Source organism: Phoca vitulina, unplaced genomic scaffold (genome assembly GCF_004348235.1).
Source record: "Phoca vitulina isolate PV1807 unplaced genomic scaffold, GSC_HSeal_1.0 scaffold2, whole genome shotgun sequence".
NCBI lineage: Eukaryota > Metazoa > Chordata > Mammalia > Carnivora > Phocidae > Phoca > Phoca vitulina.
The window spans coordinates 9598758-9619991 of NW_022589705.1; the positions used below are offsets into that span (position 1 = coordinate 9598758).

The 21234-nt window shown below is 40.4% G+C and overlaps 1 protein-coding gene across 1 annotated transcript in view; it reads right to left on the reverse strand.

The window, feature by feature from the left end:
- The window catches only part of CD53 (CD53 molecule), a 23067-nt gene extending 6828 nt beyond the window's left edge, over positions 1-16239 (reverse strand). Inside the window, exons 1-2 of the mRNA XM_032421739.1 lie at positions 16056-16239; positions 1007-1086 (exon numbers count right to left, since the gene is read on the reverse strand). Of these exons, the coding sequence (XP_032277630.1) occupies positions 1007-1069 (63 nt within the window). The 5' untranslated portion in view covers positions 1070-1086; positions 16056-16239. The remainder of the gene's footprint in view (positions 1-1006; positions 1087-16055) is intronic.
- Positions 16240-21234: the final 4995 nt, after the last annotated feature.

Consider the following 21234-nt stretch of genomic DNA (forward strand, 5'->3'; position numbering starts at 1 on the left):
TTCCCCCCCTTCATTCTTCCCCTCCTGCTATCTTCTTCTTCTTCTTCTTCTTCTTCTTCTTCTTCTTCTTCTTCTTCTTCTTCTTCTTCTTTCTTCTTCTTCTTCTTCTTCTTCTTCTTCTTCTTCTTCTTCTTCTTTCTTCTTTCTTCTTTCTTCTTTCTTCTTCTTTTAACATAAAACTTTCAATCAGCTATTCATCCAAGGGATTAAGGGGAGGAGGGGAACAGGAAAGTGTTACTTATACACAGAATGTAGAGTCTCAGGTTTCTCACCCATAGATGTCAGCAGTGAGCAACAGTAGCTTAAAGTCCCCAGAGAGAGAAATAGCATGCCTACAGATAACTGCACTGGATAAAGAAGATGTGGTACATATACACAATAGAATATTACTCAGCTATCAGAAAGGATGAATACCCACCATTCACATCGACATGGATGGAACTGGAGGGGACTATGCTAAGTGAAATAAGTCAAACAGAGAAAGACAATTATCATATGGTTTCACTCCTATGTGGAACATAAAGATTAGCACAGAAGACCACAGGGGAAGGGAGGGAAAACTGAAAGGGTGGGGATCAGAGAGGGAGACAAACCATGAGAGACTGTGGTCTCTGGGAAACAAACTGAGGGTTTCAGAAGGGATGGGTGTGGGGAGATGTGGTAGCTGGGTGATGGGTATTAAGGAGGGCATGGTTGTGATGAGCACTGGATGTTATATGCAACTAATGAATTGTTGAACAGTACATCAAAAACTAATGATGTAGTGTATGGTGGCTAACTGAACATAATAAAAAAAAAGATAACTGCATTGGTACTTCTCAATTTTACAGGCTTATACAATGGCAGGATGGGAAGAAGGGAAATTATTATTCCCTTGTTGTAAGTTGGGTATGCCATTCAGACATGCATGGGTTGCTCTCCATACCAGGCTCTTCAGTAGAGGAGAGAGAAATAGAGTGTAGCTAGGAGGAGATGAGCTCCTCATGCTCAGAAGAGTCACACTTACCCAAAAGAGCAAGTTGAAGAAAAACAGAACGTACTTCAGCAATTTCAAGCCACTCATGCCCATGCTGGGATATTCTTACTCTAAAAAGTGAAAGGAAAAAAAGAGGAAGTAAGTTACCTGGCTCTGTAACGTGGCACCAGTGAAGAGACGGCATAAATGTTCAGGGTTCAAGATCTCCAGCATCACCTTGGGTTTGAGCTGTGACTCTCCTCTGAGAAGTTTCCCCAAAATCCCTGTTTTCTCAGTCTCTGAACTGAGGTACCAATTGGCTTAACTTGGACACTTACTTTTGCTCCAATTCAGCAAGCCAAGAATGCTTATCACTGAATTAAGCACTGTAGAGGAAAGCAATAGAGCTGCTCTTAGAGGAGAGTGAGTCACAGGAACACACAGTAGGCCAATGCTCAGAGACTAGTGCTTGGGCATTTACTCAAGGAGGCAGCCCAGGGGTCAGGAATTAATCAGGTGTGGAAGTCAGTGACTTGATCAGCCAGTTCCTTGTATGCCCGGAGATGCATGTATATACTACATTTGGTCTATAAATCTCTCCACATGAAAATGGGGGAACATACCTACGTATGATTCATTCTTTTACTGAAGAAACATTTATGATGTTTTTTGTTCTAGATACTGTGGGAGATATAACTGTGACTAAACAGTAGCTATCTTCCAGGAGATGTCAATCTTATAGGAGAGATAAAACTAGCTATCAAATATCCAGTGGAGAAATGAAAAGAGATAGCAATGGGAGCTTGATTTAAAAAATACATATAATTTCATTTTCTCGGCCAGAACATTAATGTGCAAACCCTCATCCTCAATTCTAGAGCTCTGGATACACAATTTTGAATTTTCTCTCAGACACAATTAGATTCTATAGAGTAACTCATATTTTAAAACTGCATATAAGACTGCTATATAAAGCAGAATGTCATTTTATTGTTTTTTTTCCCATTAGAACTATGCCTTTTCTAGTGTATAGATTGTTTGTACAATCCATTGCCTGTACCCTCTTAACAATATCAGAAATCAGATGGTCTTGAGGAAGAGGTCATCTAAGCTCTTGATAAGCTTGATGAGCTATTTGTGTTCCACAGTAGAATAATCTCTGTTGAAAAGACCAAATATATATATTTATCTCATACTATTTTCCTTTTCCTTTACTTTGTCCTTCTTTTTCCCTTTCTCCTTCTTGTCTTGACCCTCAGGATTATTCTTAATTCTTCATCAATATTTTAGCCAAGTTAAAATAAAATTGATTATATTATAAGTGTGTTTGTATATACTTGAGAGGTTAATATGGTGATTTACTACATAGGCTTTGAGGTCAAACTTGAATTCAACTCTCACATATGCCACCAAATAGCTACATGACATTTGGAAATTTACTTAACATTTCTAGTCACAATTTATTCCTATGTAAAATGCGGGTAATACTTACACCTCTTAGGGCGGATGTGAAGATTAAATGATATTATAACAGAGACTGATATATGACCATACTCAGTAAATGGAACCCATGATTATTTAGTTTTAAAGGAACTCTCTGGGAAGGGAGAAATGGAAGAATACTATAAGGTTCTATTATGTGGTATGGTAATGCTACTTGAAGATAGACCGTGATAGTTTAAAGATGTACAGTATAAACCATAAGGCAGCCTCTAAAATAACAAAACAAAGAATTATAATTAGTAAGTCAGCAAAGGATAAATAAATAAAACCTTAAAAAAGTAAACAGCAAAGGAGATAAAATTTTTTCTAAATATTGGATTAGTTGAAAGAAGCCTGACAAAAAGAGGAAAAAGGAAACTGCTATGGTCTGAATGTTTGTGTCCCCATAACATTTACATGTTGAAATCCTAATGCCCATGATGGTGTAGGGATGTAGGGTTTTGGGAGTCAATTAAGTCATGAGGGTGGAACCCTCCTAAATGAGATTAGAGCTCTTATAAAAGAGACCCCAGAAATCTTCCTAGCTCCTTCCATCTTGTGAGGACACAACAAAAAGTCTGCAACCCAAAAGAGAGGCCTCCCCTGACCACATTAGCATCCTGATCTTAGATTTCCAGCCTCCAGAACTGTGAGAAATATATTTCTGTTGTTTATAAATTACCCAGTATGTAGTATTGTGTTATAGCAACCTGCACAGACTAAGACAAAAACAAAGAACAGATGAGGAAAACCAAAAACAAATAGAAAGATGGGACAAATAGAAAACAAATATGCTCAACTCTAACCATATTAATAGCAAGTAAATGAAATGGTCTAAGTACTCCAGGTATGCCCCGAGATAGCTAATTGGGTTAAAGAACATTAAGTAATGAATTATCAGAAAAAGAAGAAAACAATCCCATTTAAAATAGCATGAAAAACAATAAAATGCTTAGGAATAAGTTTAAGCAAAATGGTAAAAGATCTAGACACTGAAAACAAGACATTGATGAAAGAAATGTAAGAAGACACAAATAAATGGAAAGATATTCCATGCTTCTGGATTGGAAGAATTAATATTGTTAAAACGTCTACACTACCCAAAATGATCCTCAGATTGAATGCAATACATATAAACATTTCAATGGCATTTTTCACAGATACAGAATAAACAATCCTAAAATTTATGTGGAACCACAGAAGACCCTGAATAGCCAAAGGAATCTTGAGGAAGAAAAACAAAACTAGAAGCATTACACTTCCTGATTTCAAATTATATTACAAGGCTATAGTAATCAAGATAATATGACATTGGCATAAGAACAAACACATAAATCAATGGAACAGAATAGAAAGCCCAGAAATAAATCCATGCATATATGGTTAATTTATTTATAACAAAGGAGCCAAGAATATACAATGGGGAAAATATGGTCCCTCCAATAAATGGTGTTGGGAAAACTGGTCAACTGCAAACAAATGAATGAAATAACCTATCTTACACCAATCACAAAGATAAAATAAAAATGGATTATAGACTTGATACAAAAATAGTGATTCAAAGGGGGCACATGTACCCCCAATGTTTATAGCAGCAATGTCAACAATAGTCAAAATATGGAAAGATCCCAAATATCCATCAATAGATGAATGAATATAGAAGATATGGGATATATATACAATGGAATATTACTCAGCCATCAAAAAGAATGAAATCTTACCATTTGCAACAATATGGATGGAACTAGAGGATATTATGCTAAGTGATATAAATCAGTTGGAGAAAGACAAATACTATATGATTTCACTTATATATGGAATTTAAGAAACAAAATAGATAAACATAGGTGAAGGGAAAGGAAAATAAAATAAGATAAAAACAGAGAGGGAGGCAAACCATAAGAAATGCTGAACTCTAGGAAACAAACCGAGGGTTGCTGGAGGGGAGGTGAGTGGAGGGATGGATAATTTAGGGATGGGGATTAACGAGGGCACTTGATGCAATGAGCACTGGGTGTTATATGCAACTGAAGAATGACTAAATTCTACACCTGAAACTAATGCACTATATGTTACCTAATTGACTTTAAATAAAAAATTAAAAAGTGAATTATAGACTTGAATGTAAGGCTTGAAACCACAAAACTCCTAGGGGAAAACATAAAGGGTAATCACCTTGACATTGGCCTTGGCAAGGATTTCTTGGCTACGACACCAAAACAAAGGCAACAAATGCAAAGATAAACAAGTGGGTCTGTACAGCAAAGGAAACCATCAACAAAATGAACAGGCAACCTACTTAGTGGGAGAAAATATTTGCATAATATATCTGATAAGAGATTAATATCCACAATATATAAAGAACTCATGTAATTCAATAGCAAGAAACAAAAACAAAAACAAAAATCTGATTTACAGATGGGCAGAGGAAGTGAATAGACATTTTTTCAAAAAAGACATAAAGTGGCCAGCAGGTATAAAAGAAAAAGATGCTCAACATTACTGATGATCAAGATGGAAAATGCAAATCAAAACTGTGATGAGTATCACCTCATACCTGTTAGGAAGGTTATCATTAAAAAGACAAGATATAACAAGTGGTGAGAGGATATGCAGAAAGACAGCCCTCATGTACTATTGGTGGGACTATAAATTGGTTACAGCCACTATGGAAAACAGTATGGAGATTTCTCAAAAAATTAAAAATAGAACTGCTATACAATCCAGCAATTCCACTTCTGGGTATATATCCAAAGGAAAGGAAATCATGGTCTCAAAGAGGTATCTGCACCTCCATGTTCATTGTAGCATTACTTACAATAGCCAAGACATGAAAACAACCTATGTCCATTGACACTTCAACTAAAAAAAAAATGTGGTATAGGGATGCCTGGGTGGCTGAGTTAGTTGGGCGTCTGCTTTTGGCTCTGGTCATGTTCCCAGGATCCTGGGATTGAGTCTCGCATCGGGCTCCTTGCTCAGCGGGGAACCCGCTTCTCCCTCTGCCTGCTGCTCCCCCTGCTTGTGCTCTCTCTCTCTCTGACAAATAAATAAATAAAATCTTTAAAAAATATGGGATAGTGACGCCTGGGTGGCTCAGTCAATTAAGCGGCTGTCTTCGGCTCAGGTCATGATCACAGGGTCCTGGGATCGCCCCACATGGGCTCCCTGCTCAGCGGGAAGCCTACTTCCCCCTCTCCCTCTTCCGCTCCCCCTGCTTGTGTGCTTGCATGCTCTCTCTCTCTCTGTTAAATAAATAAATAAAATCTTTAAAAATAAATAAATAAATAAATAAATAAATAAAGTGGCATAAATATACAAAAGAGTATTATTCAGCCATGAGAAAGAAGGAAATCCTACCATTTGTGACAACATAAATGGACCTTGAGGGCATTCTTTCAAAACTCAGAAAACAAACAATCCCAATTGAAAATGGAAAATAAAAAAAATGGACAAAAATCTGAACAGATAGTTCACCAAAGAAGATACATGGATGGAAAAAATGTACATGAAAAAGTACTCTATTTCATTAATCATTAGGGAAATGTAAATTAAAACCAAAATGAGATACTGCTATCTACCTCCTAGAGTGTCTAAAATTAAAAAAACAAAGACAAAAAAACTGACCATACCAGGGGTTGATGAGAATGTGGTTGGTGAGAACGTAAAGGGGTATATCCACTTTGAAAAATATTTTGCCAGTTTTGTGAAAAGTTAAACATATATTATCATATGATTCAGCCATTCCACTCCAAGGTATTTATCAAGAGAACGAAAAGCATATGATCATACAAAGACTTGTACAGGAATGTTCATTGCAGTTTTATTTGTAATAGCCAAAAACTGGAAACAGCCCAAAGGTCCATCAACAGATAAATGGAAAAACAAACAGTGATATGGCTATCAAATGGTATACTACTCAGGAATAAAAAGAAGTGAACTGTTGATACACAACACAGCATAGATGAATCTCAAAATAATTATGGTGGATGAACGAAGCTAGACAAAGGGAAGAGTACGTACTGTGTGATTCCAGTTATATAAAATTTTAGAAATGAAAACTAATATATAGCAACAGAAAGCAGATCAATGATTGGGGATAGAGGCAGAAGAAAGTGGTGGTGGTGGCAGGGGTTAGGTAAATAAAAGGAGAGTAGGAACAGGCAGGAGAAAGGGATTACAAAAGACCATGAATAATCTTTTGGAAGTGATGAATGTTTGTTATCTTGATGTAGTGATGGTTTTATGTATGTATGTGAATGTCAAAAAGTCCTTCCTAATTTGCCCCTGTCCATCTCTCCAAACTCATGGCAACCTCACTGGCTTATATTTTATTTTTTATTTATTTATTTAATTTATAAAAGCACTTTAGATATGAATGACATGTAAAAATGCTGTACATACTAATATATACAACTCAATGAGTTTGGGATAAGTGTACACTTGTGAAACCATCACCACTATCAAGAACATAGATGTATCCATCATTTCCTGAAGTTCCCTCCCATCCCCACTCTTATTATTTTTATTTTTTGTGATAGTAATACTTAATATAAGCTCTACCCTCTTAGCAAATTTTGAATGTACAATACTGTATTGTTAGCTGTAGTCACTATGCTGTATAGTAGATTTCCAGGACTTATTTATTTTGGGCAACTGAAACTTTGTATCCTTTGACCATCACGTCCCTATTTACTTCTCTCCCAAGCTGGTAGCAACCACCATTTGACCCTATGCTTCCACGAGTTTGACTATCTTATATTCCACATATAAGTGACACCATACAGTATTTGTCTTTCTCTGTTGTGCTTATTTCACTCAGCATAGTGTCCTCCAGGTCCATCCATGATGTCACAAATGTCAAGAATTCCTTCTTTTTTTAAGGTTAAGTAATATTCCATGGGGAGTATGTACCACATTTTCTTTATGCATGCATGCGTTAATGAATATTTAGATTGGTTTCATATCTTGGCTCTTATGAATAATGCTGCAAAATGGGAATGCAGGTATCTCTTTGAGATCCTGATTTCAATTCACTTGAGTATATACCCAGAAGTGGGATTGCTGGATCATATGGTAGTTCTATTTTGAACTTTTTGACGTACCTCTATAGTGTTTTCCATAAGGGCTGTACCAACTTACATTTCTACCAAAGTACATCAGGCTTCATTTTCTCCACATCCTTGCCAGCACTTTTTTTTTCAGTTATTCATTTGTTTATTTATGGTGGGAGAAGAACAATTGTTATTTTTGTTTGTTTCAAGTTTGTATTTAAATTCTACTTAAGTTAACATATAGTGTAATATTGGTTATAGGAGTAGAATTTAGTGATTCATCACTTACATACAACACCCAGTGCTCATCACAAGTGCTTCCTTAATACCCATCACCCATCTAGCCCATGCCCCACCCACCTTCCCTCCAACCTTCCCTCCCTTCAACCTTCAGTTTGTTCTCTATAGTTAAGACTCTCTTATGGTTTGCCTCCCTCTCTTTTTTTTCTCTTCCTTCCTATATTTTCATCTATTTTGTTTCTTAAATTCCACATGAGTGAAATCATACACTCTTAACTCCATCCAAATCGTTGCAAATGGCGAGATTTCATTCTTTTTCTTTAAATATATTTTTTATTTAAATTCAATTAGCCAACATATAGTACATTAGTTTCAGATGTAGAGTTCAGTTATTCATCAGTTGCATATAAAACCCAGTGCTCATCACATCACATACCCTCCTTAGTGCCCATCACCCCAAAGATTTCATTCTTTTTGATGGCTGAGTAATATTCCATTGTACCTATATACCACATCTTCTTTATCCATTCATAAGTTGATGGACACGGGTTCTTTCCATAATTTGGCTATTGTTGATAGTGCTGCTAATCTTAAAACCCAGCAATTAACTTTGACTACTTATCTCAGTGCCTCCTTTTTCACCTGTGCTCATGGGGTTCTTTGCTGAAATTTGCTGCTTTCTCTCCCTCTGACCCCTTAATTTGGCTAGCCACTATTCATCCTGACACTCAGCTCCAGTGTCACTCTTCCAAGAAGCCCTCTCTGATTGTATCTATTTCTCCACACCCAACCCCACTCCCCACGAGGAGTGCCCATAATACCTGCAATCTCTGTTGTTGCACTAGCCTCTTTGTTTTATAATTATCTCTTCCCTCTCTAGAATGTGAACTCCTTGAGGGTAGGAAGCTAGTTTATTCATCTTTGAATCCTCGAGATCTAACACAGTCCCCTGGTTACACTAAAAATGTAAGATTGTTCAATAAGCCTTTGTCAACGAACTCTAAATAATCTGGTGTGGTGGAATGAACTACATACACACCACAGCATCAGAAGCCTTGGGCTTGAGATTTATTCTGCCAATAGACTAATCTTTTGGATGTGGGCAGATAACTTACACAGAAGATTGGGCCAGATGCCTCCTAGAGTCCCTGCAGCCCCAGCATCCTGGGATCCCATGATCGCTGCTTCAGGCCCCTATAATCAAATGGTCCACAGAGCACCAACTAATGAAGTGTCCACAGACCTGTGGATATCCCTACTGATTTTTCCCCTCACAGACGGGAAGAAAAACCTCTTCTTTCTCCTTCTCTGATTTTCCATTTGCTCAGACTCCCCCTGGTTGAAGGAGAAAAACTGCCCATTTGGTGAAGATTGTCACTACTTTTGCCATGTCCGTGGCCCTAGTTTTCATATTAACTCAGACAGAATGACACTCCATTTCCCCTTCCTTTCTTCATTGTGACTTCATCAGCTATTGGGCTCCTGCCCCTTCCAACCCAACTGTCTGGAAGAACTGACACCTCTTTGCAGTCAAAATCTGCTTCATGACTCATGGCTCTGTGAAGAAAGTCCCTGACGTCAGCTTCCAGGAAACCCTATGACCAAACTCCAGTTAACTGTGGCCAGGGATGAAGTTCACTTTTCAGTTCCCTCCAAGCAAAGATCTTGGGCTAGTAAACTGTCTTATGGATTTCTAGTTCAATCCCTCCTTTTTTTTTTTTTTTTTTTTTTTTGGCCTATTCTTGCAGGGCCATCATATCTAGTCCTGAATTCAATCAAACTTAGAAGTAGCTAAGGTTGGGACAGAAGCTTCAAGAAGCTATCAATTCAATCCAGCCTTATGTGATCCAATCTTGGAGCCACAGCAAGACAGCTTTGATGTTATGAAGACTATTATATTTATGAGATGTTAATATGTGTTCCCCAAATGAAAACAAGCAAATAAATAAAACCATAAGAAATCACTATATTGTACACCTGAAACTAATATTACTCTGTATGGTAACTAACTGGAATTTAAATAAAAACTTTAAAAAAAAGGAAAGGAAGCCATGGTAAAATAATTTTGAAAGTAAATAGGATTAAATGAAAATAAAAGAAAAAACAATAAACCTCTTTTAATGAATGACTTCTGAGAAACTCATTATATGCTAAGGTACATTGTTACTACAAACCTATTCTTATTTTGAAGATTACTTATAACAGCTCAGAGAGCATAGTGTTCCACAGAACACAGTTTGATAGACACTAGTGATGGAATCAGACAAATCTAATTTTGAATTCTGGCAGTGCAACCTGCCATAAATGTGGCCTCGGGCAACTTGTGTAACCTCTCTAACTTTCACAATTTCCTCATCTTTAAAATGGTGATATCCACATGCAGTTCACATGTGGTTCAAGGGGTTAAATGAGATAATATTTCCTGGATGGCTCAGCATCAGAGTGCCTGGTTCAGTGAACTCCAACTAAAAGATCAAGTTTAGAGCTTCCCTACCAGTCCTTTCATAAGGGCAACCCTGGGCTTTCTGCTAGGTTTTTCAGGAATAAAATACATCAGGGGCCAGAAGGCGTTTAACAATTTTTTGCTTGTTTCATTTTTTGGTAAGTACCTTAAAAAAAAGTTTTGTGCACCCTCTGTAAAAAAATTCAAACAATAAAGAAAGTACAATTCTTTGTATACAGATCTATTTGCCAACTTACACAGAAAAACAAGGTATTCAGTAAGGTGACGTTTGGCTTCCTATCCCCTTCTACACAGTGCCTGTGAAGGTCTTTGGTTCATCAGTGAAGAACAGTGGGACCTTGATTAACAAAAGATTTTTCTAAATAGGAAAGAAAATTGGTTCACTATGAGGGTCCCCCAAATAAGGGCAAAATAAATTTAAATAAATGATAGAGTTCACTGAATCCTGCAAAATGCTGAATGCTTCATGAATGTATCTTATTTATAGTCTTCTTATCAACCCTGTAACTTAGGTGTCAACAGCCCCATTTTTGCAAACTAGAAATCCAAGGCTCAGACAGCCCATATAACGGGCACAAGTTCACCCAGCTAATGAACAGCAAACACAGGGCACAAGGCAAGGTCTCTCAGCCTCCCAGCCCACCTTCCTTCCACTGCCTCAGGCTCCATTTTGTGCCTCTCACTTACCAACCTGACTCACCCCTTGCAGTGTGATGAGCCTCAGGAAGACTCCTTCAATCTTTCAGAGTGAAGCCCTGTGAACAGTGGCTGAGGAGGAATGGGGGTTATGCAGGTATGTCTCTCTGAGGGAGTAATAAGCAATCGTGGGGCGGGGAAGGGCCGTATGAAAATAAAACCAAACCAAACCATCAACATTTACGCATTAGTTTCTTCTCATCTCTCCATCACTTTGTCAAAGGAACGTGTTTGTCATCTCAGTCCTCCCCAAAATTGTGGTCTGGTGAAAACTTTTTCCTTTTCAAAGCTGTTATCAGGGAGAGAAATTGGTGATTTGTAGAAGAAGAGAGAAAGAAGAAAGAAGCAAAGAGGAGGAAAAAAGTGAGGAAAGATAAATCCAGATGATCTCGGAGGCTCATTTCCTAAAGGTTCTCTTTCCTTACCCTAAAAATATGTAGAATTTTGCTGTAGAGGGGCCCTGTTCTGGAGACCCATCTATGGTGGGTTCAGGTAAGCTATGTCCAGCATTAGCAAGGCTCTCTGTGGGCTAATAAAAGCCACTTTTGGGGTATTCCCATCAAAAGTCTGAATAACCTGAATCTAGTCATGAAGAAACATGAGAAAGCCAAATAAAGAGATATTCTAGAAAATAGCTTGCCTGTACGTTTCAAGAATATCAATGTCATGAAACACAAGGAAAGACTCAGGAACTGTTCCAGGTAGAAGGAGACTAAAGAAACAGGACAGTTAAAAGCAAGGTATAATCTGAGATTTCGAGTCGCTATAAGGATACCAATGGGAAACTGATGGAATCTTAATAAAATCTATGGATTGGTAACAGTATTGTATCAGTGTCAATTTCCTGATTTTGATTATTATACAGTGGTAAGTAAAAGAATGTTTTTGCTCATAGAAAATACACAGTAGGGGCACCTGGGTGGCTCAGTCAGTTAAGTATCTGCCTTCAGCTAAGGTCATGCTCTCAGGGTCCTGGGATTGAACCCCTCAGCTGGCTCCCTGCTCAACAGGGAATCTGCTTCTCCATCTCCCTCTGCCCCTCCCCCCTCATACTCTCTCTCTCTCTCTCTCTCTCTCTGTCTCTCTCACTCTCTCTCTTGCTTTGCTCTCTCTCTATCAAATAAATAAATAAAATCTTAAAAAAGAAAGAAAATACACAGTAAAGCACTCTGTGGGTAAGGATATCATGCCAACAATTACTCCCAAATGGAAAAGCCTAAGAAGGATAAAGAAAACGTGATAAAATGTTAATATTTGGGAAATCTAGGTGAAAGGGGGGTGTTCAGAAATTCTTGGTACTAGTTTTGCAAGTTTTCTGTAAGTCTGAATTGAGAGAGAGATAGAGTTGAATATGAGTAAATGATTTAAGGAATTCTGATCTTTAAGTCATTACATCGTAAATCCCTGATGGCATAAATACTGAGATTCCACAAGAGCTGTTTTTAGAAGAACAAACCATGGGATAATTCTTTAAGGCCTCTATTTGCTTCTGACAGAGAGTGAGTATTAAGCCATGAGTTTAAATTGAAAAGATGTGAGGTATCAAAATAATTTCTCACTCCCATTCCTCAATCTAGTTCTCCTGAAATATAAAATGTCAAACAAAAGTGTGACAAGTTGAATATATTTCAAATATTTAATTTGCTAGTATATTGACTTCAGATCAGTTGGATTTATGATTAAGTTGGATTTTTTATGTTTGCTTATGTTAAAATGCACTGGAAATTTATGTAAACAAAGAACACTATCTAATGATGTTTATTTAATAGGAAGTCTATAAGAAAAGAGAGTATAGTGTGTAATGGGGAGGAAAGAGCATTCCACGGAGAATCAGGAATTACTATTTAACTAGTTTTATGACTTTGGACAAGCTTCACCTTGCCTGGAAAATAAGCAGTTTCGAATGTTTTAAGAATAGCTAATGTTTACTGGGCTTTCACTACAAGTTGAACACTTTATTTGAACCTAAATAATCCTGAGTTGCATTTAAGTAACAACATTCTAACACTTGTAAAATAGATAGGGCTCTTATTTTAAATGATTATAGAAATGTATCCTTGTGGCACCTTTTCCTTTACAACAGTTCTTGGCCATAGCTGTGATGTACTGATGTTCCTGCTTAGGAAGGAACGGTCCTGTGTGCTCGTGACCTGGGGAATGAAGAGAGGACTTGCCTCTGTGTCCCAACACAGAGATCCATGGCCTCCACTCTGGGAGTGCTCACCCAATGGCTTTGGAAATGGATTCCTTCTTCTCAAAGCCTGTGTCCAGACAGCCTCCCCACACTCACCCTCCAGCTGCAATCCCAGCCTCCCATCCCCAGAGGCCCGCTCTGTGTAGCAGTCTCATTTCTCTGCTCCTTTACTTTGGTGCTCTGTACCTGCAGTGGTAGCTGGGCCCTGGAGCTTCCTGAGGGCAGGTACCCAGTGTGCAGGCCCAGGGTGACCTGCACACACTGGGTGCTCACTTGGTTCGGGAAGTACTGGGGGAGGACTAATTTAGGAACACAAACCAAACCACTGTAACTAAATCAACACAGCGTTTCCTGGAACAGAAGTTGAGAGACAGTGGCCATAACCTCGCAAAGAGCTCCAAACTTCACCCTAACCTGGGGGAAATCGAGATTAAGGAGTAAGAAACCTTCCCCTTCACCCTCATTTCAAGCCACATCCCATCAATTCTGATGTCTCAGGCATAGTCACGGCCAGACCTAGACCTTGGACCTGCCCAGTTGTTTGATCTTGCCTCTCACTTTCAGTTGCTGGGTTCGAGAACTAAGTAGGAGAGAGAGATTTCCACTTCCTCTGCTCCTGCTCACCTGCTTGCTCTCATCTCAAATGCATTTGGGGGGCGGGGTTATACTCTTTGAGTGTACATGTATTGTGCCCCATCTGGAATGCATGGTTACCCCCAGTCTCCATAGCAAACTTGCACTTCTTTGAAAATGAACCCAAGCAGTCACTTCCTCTCCAAGGCACACTCCTACACTCTTCCCACATTGTGTGCACACTCTTCCTCCATGATAGAAAAGATTGCATTGTGCTATAATGGTGTGTTGTGTCTGTATTCCACACCAGAATCCACAAACGCTTTGAGATTGATAAGCACGTCAGTCATCCCCGTGTCTCCGGGACTTAGCACCATGCCTAGCTGTTCGTAAGCCATGGGGTGGGACTGAAAAAGGGGAACAGGCTTCAGGTCTGGAGTCTGAAGCCCTCTGGTTGGTCAGAGGTCAACCTGAGGACACTAGAAACAAAAGACCAATGGAGTTTGACCTTGCCCGTTTGTGCGGGTCAGTTACTAAAGGTGAAGTGGCCTCAGCAGCAGTAGCTGTGAAGGAATGGGCTTTGAATCATTCCCTGTGGGTATAAAGGCACCCAATCCTTTCATTTAAAAGCTAAGTATACTTAATTGGCCCACACAGAAAACAACACAGGAAATCAAGCTTCAGTTCAGTCTCGATTCCAAACCAACCGCAATTTCAAAACAGTGCAGATTCTGGTGGAGATTGAGAAAGCAAAACTTCTTTGTTTAGCCAGCAGCTAAGACTGCTTTTGCTCAATTCTCTTCCAAAGCACTGATATCTTTTATCTTCCATAGGAGTTCCTTAAGGGCAGGACTATTTTGGGGACAAATCTCTACCTTGCTATTTTTGTCTCCCCACCAGAATCTTCCAAAGCACAGTGCCTGGCCCCAGGAGGCACTTAATATATGATTATTAAATGAATTCATTAAAAATTCTGGTCTTGGGGCTCCTGGCTGGCTCAGTTGGTAGAGCATGTGACGCTTGATCTCGAGGTTGTAAGTTAGAACTCCACATTGAGTGTAGAGATTACTTAAAAATAAAATCTTAAGGGGTGCCTGAGTGGCTCAGTTGGTTAAACGTCTGATTCTTGGTTTCAGCTCAGGTCATGATCTCGGGACTGTGGGATAGAGCCCTGCATCTGGCTCCGTGCTCAGTGCCTGCTTAAGATTCTCTCCCTTTGCTCCTCCACCCCGCCCCCACTTGCACTCTCTCTCTCTCTTTCTCTCAAATGAATAAATACAATCTTTTTTAAAATTTTAAAAAAATAAAATAAAAAATCTGGTCTTTATTTTTAAATTCATGGCTCAATGGCCCCTGAGGTGCTTTGGGAATCTAGAGCCCTTGGTGACATTGCCATCCCTCATTGTTAGGTTGGTAAGTAATGGTCCTTGAGGGCCGTCCTCTCCCCCTAGGGCATAATCAGTTGAGATTCCTGCAGGTATTAGAAGGAGAAAGCTCTGGTTTAGTGTTTCCTTTGGTCTCCTGACCTCTAGTAATGACTATGGTGGTCACAGAAAGCCAGGACCAAAGCTTGACTTTGACTTTCTGAGTCCATGAGACCTCAGTCGCTAGTTACAGGGCATGAATTAGAAATCATTACAATATCAAATTTTGTTGGTTGGTGCATGTCACGTTATATTTATCAATATTTATGTTTTGTATACCAAGGACAAGTTTATTCGGCAGAATAAACCACAATGTTCTTCCTGCTGTTTGAAAACAATCAATCTAAGCATCTCTTAGGGGTGTTCAGCTTTTACCTCTTGATATACAGGCAGTGGGCATGCCCTGTGTTCCTGACTCTGAACTGGGTGCTGTCATTTGTAACTGTCCTTCTATTTAGTGGCTCTGAGGAATCACAGTGAGAGTCATGAAAACTGATTGAATTAAGAACTGCCATCTCCCAACTGCCTCTCTAAATGGCTCTGGCCGTTGGTTCTCTCCTCACTCTAAAATCACAAGATCAGTCTTCTAAGAGACCTAAGTATGTATGAAATCTCCCCAACGTCATGTCCCACAGAAGGCTCCAGGCATCAGAAATGACTACACACAGAAATTCAAGTTCTGAAACAATTTAAGCTCATGAATGCCCTGACCCAAAGAGGTATCAGATAACGGGAACCTGGTTAGTGAAAAGTCTTTCCAGCCTGCTTGTCTTTTGAGGGGTGCCAGGATCTTGATCTTTTTACTTTCCTGCACTAAATATTTGTGAAATAGCAGTTGCAGGAGATTTTATTATTTCCCCATTTACTTATTTCCCCATTTACTGAAGAGGTGTACGGACAATCCTAAGACACCCTATCCCACATAATATGGTTCAGGTCTTGTCAAGCCAGATTAAAATGTCACCAAGCTTACCTTTCGCAGGCACTCGTCCTCAGTCCTTTAGGCAAGATCAGTGATTATCCTTGAGGTGGTCACAACAAGACTGGTAACACGGATGTCCGGGGCTATTTGTGTAAAAGGAGAAGTGAAGGGAAAATAAATGTGCTCACACTGTGACAACAGGAAGCCCAGTTGACGAGAGGGAGGAAGTGAGGCTTGGCCTGCTCTCTTTAACCTTAGAGATGCAATCCTTCCCCTGTGGCTTTTTAGACACCTACTCCCATGACCCACCCAAATACATAAACTTGTTTCTATGAAACACAAGAAAAGTCAAAGACCTCTTCCAGGCACTCATTCATGAGCCCTGGTGCATTCTGAGGTGATTTTGGTATTGATTTCTGTCTAGAAAAAGTCAGTGCTTCTCAGTCAAGATGGCACCTCAAAATTATGTGTGGATCTGTTCAAGAATAAGTATGCCTGGCCCCCCGTTTGGTAGACAGAAACTGGAGTGGAACCCAAGAATAATTATTTTTAAAAGTTTTCTAGGACTGAGACAGGAATGTCTCTCAAGCCACTCGGCCTTCTCCCCACCCTCCTTCCAGCTGCCTTCCAGAAGATCTCTAGTTTCCTGTTGGATTGGGATGTCATTTTCAGACTTCTGTGTCTCAGAAGCTGGACTTTCCTTGTGTAAGGATATGGCCAAGGGTAAACCCCAAGGCACGCTCCAAGGGACACTGGTAGAAATGATTTGGTTAGTAAAGGGAGCCCCAGATTTAGAATCCAAAGTTCTGAGTTTCAGCTTTATCTCTGTTAGCTCTGTGGTACTGAGCAAATCTCAACCTCTCAGCTTGTTTATTAATAGTAACATCTAATAATAATCCTGCTAGTTACCCTTATTTCCCCATTTATAGATGAGAAAACAGAGGCTCAAAGAGGTTAGATATTTAGCCCAAGATTATACAGTTAAGAAATAGCAGTTGAGGGGGGGTGCCTGGTGGCTCAGTTGGTTGTGTGACCCACTCTTGATTTCAGCTCAGGTCATGATCTCAGCATTGTGGGATCAAGTCCCACATCAGGCTCCGTGCTCAGTACAGAGTCTGCTTATCCCTCTCCCTCTGCACCTCTCCCCACCCTGCTGTGCTTTCTCTTTCTCTCCCTCTGTCTCTCTCTAAAAATAAATAAATAAAATCTTTAATAAAAAGTTTTTTAAAAAGTTTAAAAATAAAAAAGAAATAATAAGAAGAAATAGCAGTTGGGACTCAAATTCAAAGTCACAGAGAATGCTGTGACCAGTAGATTTTGAAAATTATATATAATTATTATATATATATATATATTTCCAGTTTTCTCTCTGCTGTGTCTACTGGGATTTTCTTAGATTGAAATGGTTAGGGGCTAAGTGATAACCCCAACATATCCCTAGCCAGCCATGAAATGCAGAACCTACCACTGAGCCACAATTTTTTTATCTAATAAAGAAAGAAATGGACATTCTCCCCAGTGCTCGACTTGAAAACATGCATCTGGGAAAGCTAGCTTTCTCTGTCTTCCTTTACCCTGACACATTCAGATTCTGGAATCACCTCTGACCAGGGCTGGCTTATGGAGAATGCTGAAGGAAATGGATATTGACTGAGGAACGTGTCAGTCCTTAATATTTTCTAAGTGCAGATTTTTCCAAACTTATGTGATCATGGAACAGCATGTGTGTGTGTGTGTGGGGGGGGTGTATGGTTTTTCTCAGGGAACAGTTTTTCAGCATCATGGCACTGTAGGAAATGCTGTTGTCAATTCTCCTCTCGTCTGGCATCAGTCTGAGGAGTCAATGCCCCTCACTCGGGGCTGCTGCAGTAGAGGGGTCCCTGCAGTAGAGGGGCTGAGAAAAGACTTCTTGCTTGGCTCCCATTCTCTGTAGTTTCCGTTACTATCTCTTTTTGCCAAAGATTCACAGATCTATATGTGTGATCCGAGTTCTCATTGAGCTCCACACAGGTACCTGCAATCCAGTACACAACATTCAGCTTAAGAAGCTGGGCATTCTCTTGCTGAAACCTGCTCCTCCCCCATATTCATCATCTCAGGGAAAGGCCCCACTAACCGCCCTGTTGCCCAAGTTAGGTATCCTCTTGGGCCACCCACTGTCCCACATCATGGCATATTATCAACCACCAAGTCCTAGAAATTGTACCTTTGCCTCAATATTTCTCAAATAGGGTAACTTCTCTCCAACTCCAGAGCCACACACTGATCCTTATCTCTCACCTGTTTCACTGCATCCCAGCCTTCTTCAAGATCAGCTTGGATATTTTCTCACTCAGCCCCGACAATGAAAGCCTTCTAAAAATGATGATTTAATCATGCCATTCCCTGGTTTATGACTCTTCCATGGTTTCCCCTTAGGTGTTTGGTTTTGTTAAGTAAGTTCTACACCCAGTGCGTAAGAAGTGGTCCCTTTCTGCCGAAGACTCGTAATTTCCACATGAAAGTTATGACTCTCTTATCAGGGTTCTATCTTCTTTGAGTTCAAGTGGGGATGGATACATGAGAACCCACCAAGATTGTATGACACTGTAGCACAGACGAAATGGGCTTTCTTGACCTCCTCCCTTAGCTCAGAGAGAGCAGGGTGACAGGTTTCTCTGCAAACACAGTTACTCTCTGTGTTGTCTGAAGCGGCTATGAATTCCTCTCCTGACCCCACATCCAGCCTTGACTGTGCATCTACTTTCCCTCCCATCCATCAGCAAAGGAATGCACTGTCCAAGGACAAGAATCAGGAACTTCTAGCTCATTGTGTAGCATCCCCTTCACTTCTCCTCAGAAGGAATCTAAATCAGAGTGACAAGAGGCTCCTCTTGCAGGCCAATTCACTCCTAAGCCTCAAAGAACAAATACGTCAGGGTATGGCCATGCTAACATGGGGTATCCAGTGCCCCACAAGGACAGGCATCCTTCATAAGTCTGGGGATAATGTCATTGACAAGTGTTGATTTGAGACCCAACTTATAGATGACAAGTCAGTTATAGAGATTTTTTTAAATGATTTTATTATTTATTTGACTGAGAGGAGAGAGAGAGTGTGAGCACACAAACAGGGGGAGTGGGAGAGGGAGAAGCAGGCTCCCGTGCTGAGCAGAGAGCCTGATGTGGGGCTCGATCCCAGGACTCTGGGATCATGACCTGAGCCGAAGACAGACTCCTAACTGACTGAGCCACCCAGGTGCCCCGAGATTTAGAGGCCTAAAAAATACAGTGCAGGTAACTGTGACACAAAATCATCTATAGAAGCTGGTCACCCCAGAAGCTGTGGCTTTCTCTAAATACTCCCTCCTTATTCTGCTCTCTGTCAGGGCACACTAACTGTCCTTGGCTTTACAGGGCATAAATTGATCCAACTGTGAGCTCCCTGTTTTTGTGTATCTTTCCAGCAGGGAAAGTAAGGGAAGCAAAATTGAAAAGGTCTAGGGGCACCTGGGTGGCTCAGTTGGTTAAGCGACTGCCTTCGGCTCAGGTCATGATCCTGGAGTCCCTGGATCGAGTCCCGCATCGGGCTCCCTGCTCGGCTGGGAGCCTGCTTCTCCCTCTGACCCTCCCCCCTCTCATGTGCTCTCTCTCTCTCTCTCATTCTCTCTGTCTCAAATAAATAAATAAAATCTTTAAAAAAAAATTGAAAAGGTCTAGTTAAAAAAAAAAGTTGTGCGTGTGTGTGTGTATGTGTGAGTGTACATATATAGCAGCAAAATTCTTCATTCAAATAAAGCTTAAAACGGAACAACCATAACTCATATAGAAGAAAGCAGAACTGCTCAGAGAACACAGGGGTGGGGCTCATCCTTCCCCCACTTTAGTGGCTTCTTGACTTCTTTGCCCAACCCTAAGGATCAAAAAGCATTGGTCCAGAGGGCCTGGCTCCTGGTTCCCTTGCCAGTGTTGGGGTTTGTTTTCAGTTGTGGGCCCAGGGCTGTGACCCCTCCAGTCCTGCAGCCCTCACTATCTTGGAGAAAATGTCATTGCCATGGCTCAATGGAAATAGGAAGCCGGTTCCATACCCCACAGCTCCTCTTCCCCATTTGGGAGGCTGGGAGTTGTGGCTTCCTGCAGAAAGGATAATGGGGAAATGTTTTTGTTCAGCTGACAGCAATTGTACTGGCCACAAACACCCTGAGGCTACCTTACCAGATTTGAGGCTGTGAACTCACAGCAGGTACCATGTGGGACTCGGGGCTGGTGCGGGATGTCACCAGCCCTGTGCACCGTGATACATCACACTCTCTCCTAGCCAAGTCTAGCAAAATGGTAATCCCACAGGCAATTCTAGCGTACCCCAGGGGAGCTCCTTCTGGTCCCTGGGCAAGGAGAACAACCAGAGATGGTAGGTGGTGTGGTATAGGTGACTGAGGCCTGGACTCCAAAACAGAAGTGATGGATTCTAGTCTTTGTTCTATAATTACCCAGGGAAAGTCCACTTAATCCCCTAAGGGCTCACTTCCCTGTCTGTGAAAGAAAATAGATGAGGCAATCCACACATTCTCTCTGGGCCTTAAACATTCTGAACATTTATTACTTTAGAATATCAAAAATGAATTCCTAAAATGTAGTTTTTGGTTAGCATCTGGGGCTGAAAGTGGAGCCTTCTAGTTCTTATCTAGCCTTCATGTTCTTATTTAGCAGCAGAAGGGAATAAGCATGGCATTTCCCCCTTTACCAGAGAAAGGCTAGGTTCACTGAGTTCAGGTAACTTGCCCAAAGCACACTGCTAGAAAGTGGCAGAGCCTGAATGAAAAACTTGCCCATTACACCAAAGCTTGTTCACCTTTCCAGCTATCCAGCTTTCCCCAGAGCTAACATGACGTTCTAATACTTGCTGCACCTGTGGATGATTGAAAGCTTACAATGTTTACTTTCACCAGTAATACCGTAAGGTGATCTCTCAATACTTTTCAGGTTTATATAAGAGGAGCAAGAAGAGGGCAATTCTCCCTTCATAAAGCAAAGCCTGAGAATGTTTTCAGACACCCAGCATAGACTCCTATATGCCGTTTCCCAGCCAGGGTTTTGAGTAACCTCCATGAATGGTGAACATAATCTCTTTGCTTAAGTTAGAAAAAAAAAATGCTTCAAGAGAAAGGTTTAGGCGAAACCTATTTGTATCCTCAGGATTGGGGGCGCATAATCCGAAGGGCCAGAGGCAGGCAGCATCTGAATGTATGTT